The sequence below is a fragment of the Schistocerca gregaria genome, chromosome 5, assembly GCF_023897955.1.
Source record: "Schistocerca gregaria isolate iqSchGreg1 chromosome 5, iqSchGreg1.2, whole genome shotgun sequence".
In the NCBI taxonomy this organism is placed as follows: Eukaryota; Metazoa; Arthropoda; class Insecta; order Orthoptera; family Acrididae; genus Schistocerca; species Schistocerca gregaria.
Genome location: NC_064924.1, coordinates 118152129 through 118165963, shown reverse-complemented (window position 1 = coordinate 118165963; position 13835 = coordinate 118152129). Strand labels below are relative to the sequence as shown.

The 13835-nt window shown below is 43.8% G+C and overlaps 1 protein-coding gene across 1 annotated transcript in view; it reads right to left on the bottom strand.

Moving 5' to 3' along the window:
* LOC126272428 (G-protein coupled receptor dmsr-1-like) overlaps positions 1-13835 on the bottom strand; it is a 456502-nt gene that overhangs the window by 95174 nt on the left and 347493 nt on the right. Inside the window, exon 3 of the mRNA XM_049975286.1 lies at positions 11087-11181. Within this exon, the coding sequence (XP_049831243.1) occupies positions 11087-11178 (92 nt within the window). The 5' untranslated portion in view covers positions 11179-11181. The remainder of the gene's footprint in view (positions 1-11086; positions 11182-13835) is intronic.

The window sequence follows — 13835 nt, the reverse complement described above, 5'->3', positions numbered from 1 at the left end:
CAGTACACTTGTTCGCCCACTGCTTGAATACTGCTCTCCGGTGTGGGATCCGTACCAGATAGGGTTGATAGAAGAGATAGATCCAACGGAGAGCAGAGCGAAATTGTCACGGAAATGGTAAATAAACCCCAGTGGAAGACTGTGCAAGAGGGACACTCAGTAGATCTGTACGGGCTTTTGTTGAAGATTCGAGAACATAACTTCAACGAGGAGTCGGGTTATATTGTTCCCTCCTACGTATATCTCGCGAAGAGACCATGAGGATAAAATCAGAGAGATTAGAGCCCACACAATGGCATACCGACAATCTTTCTTTCCACGAACGATACGAGACTGGAATAGAAGGGAGAACCAATAGAGGTACACAAGGTACCCTCTGCCACACACCGTCAGGTGAATCGCAGAGTATGGATGCAGATGTAGATAGATGAAAGATCGTTGTGCAGATAGTCTAAGCAACCGTTACTCACGGAAATAATAGGCTATTAATTTGTGATTTTTCATTGACAACGTCGTGTCGTGGGAGCTCTAGCGATATGTGAGAGGCGGATTCGTGGTAAGATCCTAACGTCCAACATGTGCTGATATTACTGTAATGAGTAAAAGTGTGGAGTGTTTTTGCTACTAAAATAGTGCCTTTTCTGTTAATATGTCCGCATGGAGTAGCTCACAGGCGTGTAATACAAACTACTTTCGGCACGTTTTTATGTCTCTGGCTGTTACTGCTTTTCGCCAGGTGGCGCACACTGTCGTTATCAGCCGGTGGCTTCCGCTGATACCTGCGGTGTGTGGGTGGTCCTGGACCACTGTGTCAACCTCAGTATTGCAGCAGAGCCTGTGCTGGTTATAAGACATACGATTTTTCTCGCCTTTACTTGGAGCTCTTCCTCTGCGACGTGCGAGGGACGTGTTACACGGCCGAAGTTTGATCATTATTTCCAGGACTGCCTGCTGGCTCACAGTGGCTTTTGCAGGAGTAGTGGATTTGGGATGACAGAGATACACATCTTCTACTCACAAATACTGTGCTAATTGCACTGTTACGATATTCGTGACGATAAACAGTTTAGACAAGAAGAGAATAGAAGCTTTCGAAATGTGGTGCTGTTGAATAATCCTGAGGATTAGATGGGTATATCACATGACTAATGAAGAGGTATTGAATAGAATTAGGGAGAAGGGAAAGTTATGGCACAACTTGACTTGAAGAAGGGATCGGTTGGTAGGACATATTTTGAGGTATCAAGGGATCACCAACTTAGTACTGGAGAGCAGCGTGGAGGGTAAAAATTGTAGAGGGAGACCATGAAATGAATACACTAAACAGATTCAGAAGGATGTAAGTTGCAGCAGGTACTAGGAGATGAAGAAGCTTGCACAGGATAGAGTAGCATCAAACCAGTCTCTGTAGTGAAGACCACAACAACAACATGAGATTCGTACGACCCATTTTTTCGACCACTGTGCGTGTGCTGTTCGCATTTTTGAATCACGTTGGTAAGTGGTCTTTGGTGAATTATTTTTACTATTTTATAGTATTGAGAACTCTGCGAGTCTATCTATTACTCTGTATCCATTTCTCTGTTTCGTTTCCGCTTGCCAGAGCCTATTATGATTATTTCTGCACCAATTACGTGTCTTCCAATGATGTAATATCGCTAGAGTCACATGTAAGTCACGTCTAGACTACAGTCGACGTGGTCCTAAGACTGTATTTGGTCACCAAAGTTTTTCCCTCGCCGTACATGGTATGGATGAACGTGTAGTGAGACCGGGTGGGGGGGGGGGGGGGGCTGTGGGGGAGAGGGTGTTTATTTTTGTTTCATCAGTCTTCCTCACTGTGGAGGGATCCTCATTATTAATACATAGAAAAATTTTTGTAACAAGTACAGCATGCCAGTGTCTGTCCTTGGAACGGGTTGGTCGAGATTACATATCATACGAGGCTCATAGTAATGCATATACTTGCAGTCTTCATTCCACTTGAGACGCAGCACGCCTGGAAATGGAGTCAACCACGGTAGTTTCAAAAGCATGACGGTGGTAGGAAATATGTTTCTCGTTGTTCCAGAATGAAATAGTGCTGGGGAGAGATGTGCTTGGCGTACTGGGAAGGCGTTTTCCGTAGTGTAGATGTGTAGGCTTTGTTTTATATTCCCACCTATGTCTTGGGATCTGTTTGACGTTAGTACCGTTGGCGGGAGATCTCTCGGCCGTCAGTGTTAGGCACCAACTGTAGATTTTTCGGTAATTCCTGTGCTCTGTGTCCGTGATCATTGATTTGCGTCTATGCCCTATCATGTCATAGTCTGATTGGGGGTTAAGGGTAGTCTACCCTCCAGTGGATGACATGATTTTCTCTCTCTAGATGTGTGCCACAGATACAGTATCTTTGGCTGGAGGCATCAGATTGTTACTATGATGTCACATATCCTAGTAATCTAGTGCCATATTTCTCATGCAATACCTTTGCCTTATAGGATTCTCTATGACGTGACTATTTCCACAAATGTGTTCGTTTCTAAAACTATGTAATTACGCATGTATCGCGACCTAATAATTACACATATAGTGTAGTACAAATTACACATATATCGGAGCCAAAACTGACAGCATCATGACGTCGACGCATCTGGAGAGTATGGGCTGTAGGAAACAACGGAGATCGAAAGAGGATTCTATAGGTGTGCCATAGCTATATCTAGAGATCCCCTCCCCCTACGTCACAAAACAAGACGGAAAAATTAGGCAGGGTCAGAACATACATCGATATATTAACGAAGCGGAATTATGGTTGGATTATGAAATACGATACAAATAAGAATAGCAAAGTACACCCATGTGCTGTCATAGAGAGGTGCCGTAACGTACTAGTGATTAAAGGAAGGATAAAGACATAGGGCGAACAATGAAATGGAGTACTGAAATCTTAGAACAGAATGAGACATACTGCTGAGGCTGTCACCAGTGGACTGAGTAATATAGTGGGACTTAGTTGACAGGGGGAGCAGGCAGCGGAAGGGTTTCCGACTTTAGCTCACCATTCGAATGTCTATAGCGCGTACGTAAATAGAAACGCTGGTGCCATACGACGCAATTCTCAAGCCACTTTAAGGAATCCACGTTCAAAGTTTTAACCTGCTGAATATCACACGATAGGGCCAGCAAAATTTTAGAGGCAACTGTCTTAGGCAGCAGCTCAGAAGTGTAGCATTACTGCGATCCAGCACGTCACTGTTCTGTATTTTCCAATTAAAATGGTATCGCTACTACAAATCATTTTTCTTAGGAACGGAATAATAACAATAATAATGAATTATAGTATTGTGATAATAATAGAATAAATGATATACTAGAAATGTGAATTATTTTGTAAATTTTTGGAGGTCGAAAAACTGTGGAAGGTTGGAAATTTTACAGTAATGATGAAATTTATTGAAACATAGATAACGTATGAGAAGTAATGACAAAAGGAAGACTTGTACTTATGGGTCATGTAGATCGAATGCAAGGCAGCAGATTAATCGAAAAGATCTTGAAATATTTGTGGGATACCTAGTCAACAACAGTTTGGATTCAGGAAGTAAAACAGGATTTAGAACAAAAGTAAGGCAAAAGCTCAAGAAACAACTGACTGAGAAGTGTTTCGGGAAAAAGTATTGCATATGAATGGGTTCTAAAGCATAAGAGTGAAACAACTGGTATGAAGTGGTCAGAAGTCAGGAAGACATAACATAGTGAACAAATGAAAAAGTATTGGAAGAAAGGCACAATGATTGGCATCTGGCTTATCCTACAAAAGATAGAAGAATAATAGTGATACTCGAATCTGTTCATTAAGAATACACATGTTACCTAGAGATGAAGATTTGCCTTATTTTGTGCCCATATCTGTTTCGACCTCTTCCCGCAGTTTGCTTTATCTCTTCCGACTAGACTGGAACAACATGATCTGAAGAGAGAAAAGAGGTCCACACGGAGAGAATGAAAGACACATGAGCACAGAGGTAGAGTACCTTGCGCTGTCCAAGGTGAATATGTCCACTGACGGCGAGGATCAGAAAATCTGCCGTATTAAATCTAGGTAAATCTCAATAGGATGATCAACGCAAGAAAGATAATAGAAGTAACATCACAAATAATCATTTTTGAGTTTCAACTATCGTTATGAGACGAAAAACAGGGCAAATTTATGTACATGGTCAAACAAAGCCAAAGAAGCCCCATAGGGAATGAGCATAAGAGAGCAGATGCAGAGGTACCGCATCGCAGCTCGCAGCTTTACCCTTCCTCCGACCTACTGTCAAGTGTCGAGTGTGTATCCATGCCGTGTGGAGGAATGTGATGACTGTTTGTAGGCAGAGGGTGAAACCTGTCGCTGGCGCACACCCTATGCCTGTTGAACGATACCAGGGGGGGGGGGGGGGGGAGGGGGGGCATCTGGCTTAATGTTCCCATCCGACAGACAGATTACGATCAACAACTTCACATGTTTTTCGTCACATACTGCCGAAAGATTTGGTATTTAAACCAGAACATTGGTGAAATGACTAGCGTCCAGGAACCTTACACCGCCACTCATGTTGCTCCCCTTGCCACCTCCAGTATTCGAACGGACTTACTCCCGACACGAGAGCCACCACACACCTCTCTATCAGAGCGAACCGATCTACGAAGGCGGGTCACGTACATGGTAGTTCACTAAAATTAAGGATTACATTATTAATTAAGTCACAGTGTTGGAAGGTATTCGTTGGATACACTATTATACGAGGACAATCAATAAGTATTGCAATTTTGTCTAGGAAGCCCCTTTTTTCAGCATAATCTCCGTTCAGTGCGATGACATTGCGGAACCTAATTTGGAGATCCTCTATGCCCGCATTGTACTGGTGTCGACCCGAGGCCAGTACCTTGCTGCGTCAGTCCCTCCCCATCATCCATGTACTTCATCCTGCAGAGTGCGTCCTTCATTGGGCCAAGCACATGAAAGCGAGAAGATGCGAGATCCGGCCTGTAGGGTAGTTAAGGAAGAACAGTCCAATGAAGTCTCGTGAGCTCCTCTCTGATGCGCAGATAACTGTGAGGCCTTGCGTTGTCATGGACAAGGAGAAATTAGGTTGTATTTTTCTGGCGACGAACACGCTGTAACTAGAATGAGAATTTCACTCTGCAGCGGAGTGTGCGCTGATATGAAACTTCTTGGTAGATTTAAACAGTGTGCTCGACCGACACTCGAACTCGGGACCTTTGCCATTCTCGGGCAAGTTCTTTACCATCTGAGCTACCGAAGCACGATTCACGCCCGCTCCTCACAGCTTTACTTCTGCCAGTACCTCGTCTCCTACCTTCCAGACTTTACAGAAGCTCTCCTGGGAAACTTGCACAACTAGCACCCCTGAAAGAAAGGATATTGCGGAAACATGGCTTAGTCACAGCCTGGGGGCTGTTTCCAGAATGAGTTTTCACTCTACAGCTGAGTGTGCACTGATAAGAAACTTCCTGGCAGTTTAAAACTTCGTGTCCCAACGAGACTCGAACTCTGTTTTAATCTGCGAGGAAGTTTCACGCTGTAACTATTCCTTCACTTTATTGTAGGTGTCACAATACACTTTAGTGGTAATCGTTGCACCATTAGGGAGGGCATCAAACAGAGTAACCCCTTCAGAGTCGCAGAGGACTTTCGCCATGAATTTACTGGCCTAAGTGTGCAGCTTTGAACTTATTCTTCAGAGGAGAATGCTGTTTTGTTTCCGGTTCGAAACGACGAACCTATGTTGCATCGCCTGTGACGATGTTCGACAAACGATTTTAGCGACCAGAATCGAAATGCACAAACAATTCCGCACAGATTGTCCTTCGAAACTTTGGCATCTGCTGTTAGGTGGCGAGGAAACCTGCAGGCACACACGTTTCAGTACCCCGACTGGTGAACAAACGTGTCAGCACTACCAGTTAAGCAGCGAGCTGTTTGAGTGTGATCCGTCGATCACTTCGAATGAGAGTGTTGGTACGTTTCAAAATTGCAGCAATCACACCAGGGTGCGGCCGGCCGGCAGGCTGAATATCGGACGGGTTTGCGCGGCCTGGATGCGATTGATGACAGTTACCTCGCCCGACGATTCAACGTGCTTTTGTTCACTGCCAGCTTTCCGTAGACGTTCAGCAGGCGCCTATGAATATCTGCAATGCTCTGGTTTTCCCAAAAACAAACTCAGTGACAGCTCTCTGATAAGAACGCACCTCCGCCACAGGCGCTGCACGGAAGGCTACATATAGAGCCTCTACCAATAGGAACTTCAGGAAACTATAGGGACTTAAGCGAATATATTTCACGATATGGCACAACAAATTGTACATGTTTGCACCTGAAGTTGGTGGCGAAAAGCATGTGTTGCATTACCTATTGAAAGCTTCGGTATTTTCGATAAGTTATTTGTATTGAGATCTGAATACAGGGTGGTCCCTTGATCGTGATGGGGCCAAATATCTCACGAATTAAGCGTTAAACGAAAAAAATACAAATCATGAAACTTGTCTAGCTTGAAGGGGGAAAAAAGATGGCGCAGTGGTTGGCCCGCTAGATGGCGCTACCATGCGTCAAACGGATATAAACTGAGGTTTTTATATAGGAACCCCCATTTTTTATTACACATTCGCGTTGTACGCAAAGAAAATATCTTTGTGATATATGGCGCTGTAATAGACCCAAACATATGGCTCACAATTTTAGACGAACAGTTGGTAACTGGTATTTTTTTTAAAGTAAAATACAGAACATAGGTACGTTTGAACATTTTATTTCGGTTGTTCCAATGTGGCACATGTACCTTCGTGAACTGAGAACCCATGCTGTTACAGCGTGATTTCCTTTAAATACAACATAATGCAATAAATGCTCAAAATGATTTCCGTCAACCTCAATGCATTTGGCAACATTCCTCTCAACAGCGAGTAGTTCGCCTTCCGTAATGTTCGCACCTGTATTAACAATGTGCTGACACATTTTGTAAGGCGTTGTCGGTGGATCACGATAGTAAATACCCTTCAACTTTCCCACAGAAAGAAATCCGGGGACGTCAGATTCGGCGAACGTGAGGTCCATGGTATGGTGCGTTGACGACCAATCCACCTGTAACGAAATAAGTTATTCCATACCGCTTCAGCTGCACGCGATCTATGCGCCGGACATCCATCATGTTGGAAGTACATCGCCATTCTCCCATGCAGTGAAACATCTTGCAGTAACATCTGTAGAACATTACATAGGAAATCAGCATACATTGCACCATTTAGATTGCCATCAATAAAATGTGGGCCAATTATCCTTCCTCCCATAATGCTCCACCATACATTAACCAGCCAAGGTCGCTGATTATCCACTTGTCGCTGCCATCGTGGATTTTCCGTTGGCCAGTAGTGAATATTATGCCGGATTACATTACCGCTGTTGGTGAATGAAGCTTCGTCGCTAAATAGAACACATGCAAAAAATTTGTCATCGTCCCGTAATTTCTCTTGTACCCAGTGGCAGAACTGCACACGACGTTCAAAGTCGTCGCCGTGCAATTCCCGGTGCACAGAAATATGGTACGGGTGCAATCGATGTTGATGTAGCATTCTCAACACCGACGTTTTTCAGATTCCCGAATCTCCCGCAATTTGCCTGCTACTGATGTGCGGATTAGCCGAGACAGCAGCTAAAACACCTACTTGGGCATCATAATTTGTTTCGCATATGGCTAAACACTTCCTGTTTCCTTAAATAATGTAACTATCCGGCGAACGGTCCGGGCACTTGGAAGATGTCGTCCAGGATACCGAGCAGCATACATAGTACACGCGCGTTGGGCATTTTGATTAAAACAGCCATACATCAACCCGATATCGACCTTTTCCGCAATTGGTGAACGGTCCATTTTAACACGGGTTAATGTATCACGAAGCAAATACCGTCCACACTGGCGGAATGTTACGTGATACCACGTACTTACACGTTTGTGACTACTACAGCGCCATCTACCACAAAGAGAAAAACGTGGTCCAACTAAAACATTCACAATTCTCTACGTACTACACGAATATGTAATAAAAAATGAGGGTTCCTATTTTTCAAAAAACGCAGTTGATATCCGTTTGACCTGTGGAAGCGCGATCTAGCGGGCCAACGATAGCGGCATCTGGTTTCCCCCTTCAAGCTAGACAAGTTTCGTTCTTTGCAGTTTTTTCGTTTGACGCTTATTTCTTGAGATATTTGGCCCGGTCACTATCAATGGAGCACCCTGTACGTGGCATGTTATATGGCTAATTTCTTTACCAACATGACATCAAAACAAGTAACGTATCGGCAACCAATTAACTCTCACAAATCAAATAGTGCAACTAAGCGTTGTGCTGAAAATCAGTACTTAACGAACAATAATTGGCACCCTGTTATATTTGCTTCCTTTATTATGGGAATAAAATATTTATGTATAAGTAATAACAAATTATAAATATTAAAGACCGAAAGTTATTTTTCCGCAACAAACTCAGTAAACAAATGTATTTTTCACATTTTTTCACCTACCTAATAGACCTTTTGCCTTTACAAAAAGTTGCTTTGAACAAGTCATTTTCCATTGCCTAGCCGAGTGTCAATAGAAAAACACCATTTTGTTGAAGGTAAAATACTGACAAATCAGCTAATACAAGTAATTGCAATGTAAAGCACTGTTAAAGTAAAAGATCAGTCGCAATGAGAATAACAAAACGTCATGGGAGAACTTTCATTCGCAACCGCTAACCGTAAATCTCATATTTCAGATTTCGGTAAGATGATAGTCCAGAAACGATGGCACAGCTAAGGTGAACGACTTTTAGGAAAGAGTGGTGGCGTATGAGAAATTTGTGTTCTTTAAAAGGAGGCTGAAGACAGACCTATTCGTTGCTGAAAACTTTTTTTATGAATTTGAAATACCTCTTTACTTTCTTCACTCACGGCGTTAATTTAGTGTGACTTACAATGAGGCTCTTCTCTTGTTCACTGTCAAAACATTGCTAGGAGTGAAGAAAGGTCAATCGTATGAAGGTAGTATTTTAAGTTTTAACGCGTATTATACATGTTAAAATTAGCTTCTTATATGCAATAAATATCCAATGCAGATTTTACTGCTGGAAATAAACTGATCTTAGTGACTACTGTAGTGAGTAATATGTTGTAAAGGAAACGCATTACCGTCTCTATTTCTCTGTTGCTCACGAAAATCATTAAATAACATGTGACACATTATAGTTCTTTTCACACGCACAGAAATGTATTCGTCTCATTCAGTAACATCCATCAGGTTGTTTGGTTACATTACAACGTTATCCTAATGAAAATAGCCGAAAGCGCTAGGGATTTTGTTTTACATGGTGATCCTCTCATGTACCCTGAAGTATGTTACTGGGTCAGGCTCCTTCTCTAAAATTTGGACTCACTGGAAGCGGAAGTTGAGACAAATTCGAATCTCAACGGTCAAGTGCGATTAAGGGCATTTGTTGAGAGGAGCTTCGATTTGTTCTAGCATACCTGCAATACCTAGGGGCCATATGTAAGGAAGTGCTTCACAATGGATACCTCCTCAGGACTCTCTCAGAGGTATTAAAAAAAAAAAACTCGTCACACAAGCCCACAGGACACTGGAACGCCCCCTTGATCCATAATCTGGGTAACTACGACCACAACCACAGGTGGAAGCATAATGGTTCAAAGACACACTTTGCTAGGGACACGCAGTAACCTATGACAAGCTAAAGGACACATACAACACAAATAACGGCGAACGCATGCATTTCAGGCGAGGTGACTGACACAGACAGCTGAAATACAGCCGGCCAATAGGCTAAAGCAGGACACCCAATTTTTACAATAAAACAAACAAAACCCACCTAACCTAACACACTGTGCGATCGATTTTAATACCAGTGTACCACTAATGTGGCGAATCTAGCATGTTACAGGTGGACAGTCGCCGCAGCTGGCCCAAGAAACCCGTACCCAGCGTCAACAGAAACTCACGACGATACAGTCGATGCTCTCTTGACGAACTTAAGTTACGACACTCTCACCAAGCATTGCACAATACCCAATAACTAACCATAACCTTACCCTTGTATGCTCTGTCACATCAAGCAAAACCGAGTAGTACTCTTAACACCCTCACGAGCCCGTGGCACTTGCCCTGGCACTCTTTTACCTCTGCCCTTCAACCCAGTAAAACTTTTGTGATGATCGACGTGATGGTGTGAGCTTCGAGCACTTTGATGCTTCGAACCGACTGAACTGAACTAGTCTGGTGTACTGTAATCAGTCGACAATAATGAGTGTTAAAACTTGACGTTACTCTTACCTACAAATTACGAAATATGGCAAAAAACACATATATGGTTGATGCAAATGTATAACACATTTGACATACGTGGGAACATTGTTCATTGCTAAGTCAAACACGTACTGCGCATAGCGAAACAGTTCATAATCCCCCACTGTCAGGCTGACGGTCGACAAGGGTAATGATCGATATATGGAACATGTGCGATACATGCAACAATTAAATCGGCCAATTGCCCTGGCACTGGAAAAAGAAGTACTGTAAATTACAAATTGAGGACATCATCTACAAATATTTGGGAAAGGGTAATATCTGTCTCCACTGTGTACCACACTGACTGATGACCACATGACTCTACAGATGTGATAAGCTTGGTATTTGATCAACGGCCTTACTGATTTTCATCTTTCCTGTAGATCCTCACCACACTGGATGAAACGTAACGGTATTCGGTAGATTAAGGAGAGGAGGCAACATTCACGGTCATGTTAGCACGTTACACAGAGGTCTATCTAACATTGAGTCACACTTATAAGGCACTTGGTGACAGTGGTTTAGCTGCTACTAATAGATTTATAGAACAATTTATAATAGGTATGCAGGTTCACTCTTGAGACAATCATGGCATTTGACGGTACTCCATTTCTTGTAATTTAATCAAGTAGTTCCTTAAATATTTTATTCCCACTTTGTACATTCATATTAGTGAACAGCTGTATCGTAATACTCACTCCCGCTTGAGGTCGACCAGCATGGCGAGCTCCTCCATGGAGAGGTTGAACCTCTGGAGGAGCTGCGTCACCTGTGGCGGTACGGCCATCATCCCCTGTAACAGCAACAAGCAAACAATAGGCTGTAAGAAAACAGGTTGTTAACAACGTGAAATTCTACACGGTTAAAGTCATCGGGTGCTGCGTCGTTTCTTGTGGAGTGGTCATTACCCTCTTAAACATCACTAAATGAAAAACAAATAATAGGGAAACTGGTTATCAACAACACAGTATCGTACATCGTTTCTTGTGGAGTGGTCATTACCCTCTTAAACATCACTAAATAAAAAACAAATAATAGGGAAACTGGTTGTCAACAACACAGTATCATACAAGGTTAAACTGATTGGTAAAGTGATTCTCTTCTGGAACTGCATCAACTATAGTGGCATGGACATAATCCAATACAACATCATCAAATAAATAGCCAGCCACAACACTCACAAGTGCACTACTGCTATGGTCGCAGGTTCGAATCCTGCCGTGGCCATGGATGTGTGTGATGTCCTTAGGTTAGTTAGGTTCAAGTAGTTCTACGTTTTAGGGGACTGATGACCTCAGATGTTAAATTCCATAGTGCTCAGAGCCATTTGAACCACAACTATCACCAAGTGAAACTGTAAAGAACATGGTCTCCTATATGATTAATGGGAATGTCTTCTGGAACGTTTTCCTATGCATGACCAGTTAAGTATTGAAGCTTCACCATCCTATCTTCCTCTTGAATTCAGACACTGATCAACCATAATTTATGACACCGACTTACTATCGGGATGAAACCGTCCAGGGGTAGCAGCGTCACCTGGCGAGGAACGACTGCTCGTCAGACACACGTACGGTACATGTGGGATCAATGAGGGTTCTCTCCGTGTATAGAATGGCGAAGTCGGGCGATCTGTGTGAGCTTGACCGAGAGTAGCGTGTAATGGCGCAGAAGCTCGGCACGAGCATTTCGGAAACTGAGCGATTTGTCGAGTGTTCAAAGGTTGCTGTGGTGACAGACATCAATATGTGCCCAAACCTAGGTGAAGCCCCGTCCAGAGGTCGTGGGGTTGGGAGGCCAGCCCTCATTACAGGTGTCGGACGTCGTAGACTGAGCAGAATGGTAAAACATGACAAGTGCTGAACTGTGGCGGAACTAACATCAATCTTTAATGCTGGGCAGAGGGCAATTGTGTCTGAACATACTGTGCACCGAAAACACGTTACCATCAGCACTGGACGTTGGCGCAGTGACAGAGTGTTGCATGGTGTAATGAATCCCGATACCTGCTTCATCATGCCGACAGGAGGGCGTGAATCTATCGTCTTCCAGTGGAACAGCTCTTTGATACCTGTACTGTAGGAGTGAGGGAACCTGGCGGCTGCTCCATTACGCTCTGGGAACATTCACATGGGCATCCATCGGTTCAGTGAAGCTTGTGCAAGGCACCACAACGGTCAAGGGATATCATACACTGGTTGCAGATCACTTACAAAACGTGATGAGTATCATGTCTCTGGACGGCAATTGGATTTTTTCACAAGGTAATGCGCCCTGTCACAATGCCAAGAGTGTGATGGAGTGGTTTGAGGAACAACGTGGTGACATCCCCCCCTCCACCCAGCTCGTCAGACATGAACCTGATCGAGCACATCTGGAATCTGATTATATGTAGTGTCACAGTTCACCGCCCCAGTCCCTGCGATTTATGGGAATTCGGTGATTTGTGTGTACAGACATGGTGCCAGTTCTCTCCTGCGATCTACCAAGGCTTCATTGCTTTTATGCCACCATGCATTGCCACTATTATCCGCGCCAAAGGAGGACACACTGCCTATTAAGAAGGTGTTCAAAAGTGGCACAAGATTCAGCTGACCACAACATCCTTGATTTCTATGGCTTATTCATAAACTGGGCCCCATGGATCCTCCTCACCACCACCACCCTTTCTGAAATCACAGATGGGAATCATCCTTATAACACATTCGCCACTCCTAAAATTACCTCAGAATCTACCTACGGTAATCTACTGTCCCCATACACTCATCTCAATAGTCCTCCCAATTCATGTCCCCTCACAATCACTGTGTGCCACTCTCTGCCAACGTCCCCAAAGTCTCTTCTCCCCGCTGTGGTTCTCTTCTTTTCCATTCCCCACTTCCCCATTCACCATATCCCTCCTCATTCCGCCACATTGTTCTGACACTGGGCAAAGTAGTCTTGAACCGCTTTTTTTCTAGTCTCTGCACACTCTACCATGGCCGCGCGGGGTTGCCGAGCGCTTTAGGGCGCCTTGCCACGGTTCGCGCGGTTGCCCGCGTCGGAGGTTCGAGTTCTCCCTCGGGCATGGGTGGGTGTGTTGTCCTATGTGTAAGTTAGTTTAAGTTAGATTAAGCAGTGCGTAGGCTTAGGGACCGATTACCTCAGCAGTTTGGTCCCTTAAGACCTTACCACAAATTTCCAATTTTCACTTTACCACATACCGCTCCTCTCACTCTCAGCCACCCCTGTTATCTTTCTCCTTTCCCTGCCTCATTCAAAACTCCTGCTTTCTTTTGATGCCACAGTTGCATTCGTGCCAGAGTGGTTGCGGATGGTGATCATTAGTGTATGAAGTTTGTTTGCTTATCTGAATGTGCTTATGTGTTCCTATATTTTCTCAAGAATGGCCAAAACTTAGCGTGGAACAGTCTTTTCGTTGTCCCTGTCTGCAACTCTATGTTGCAT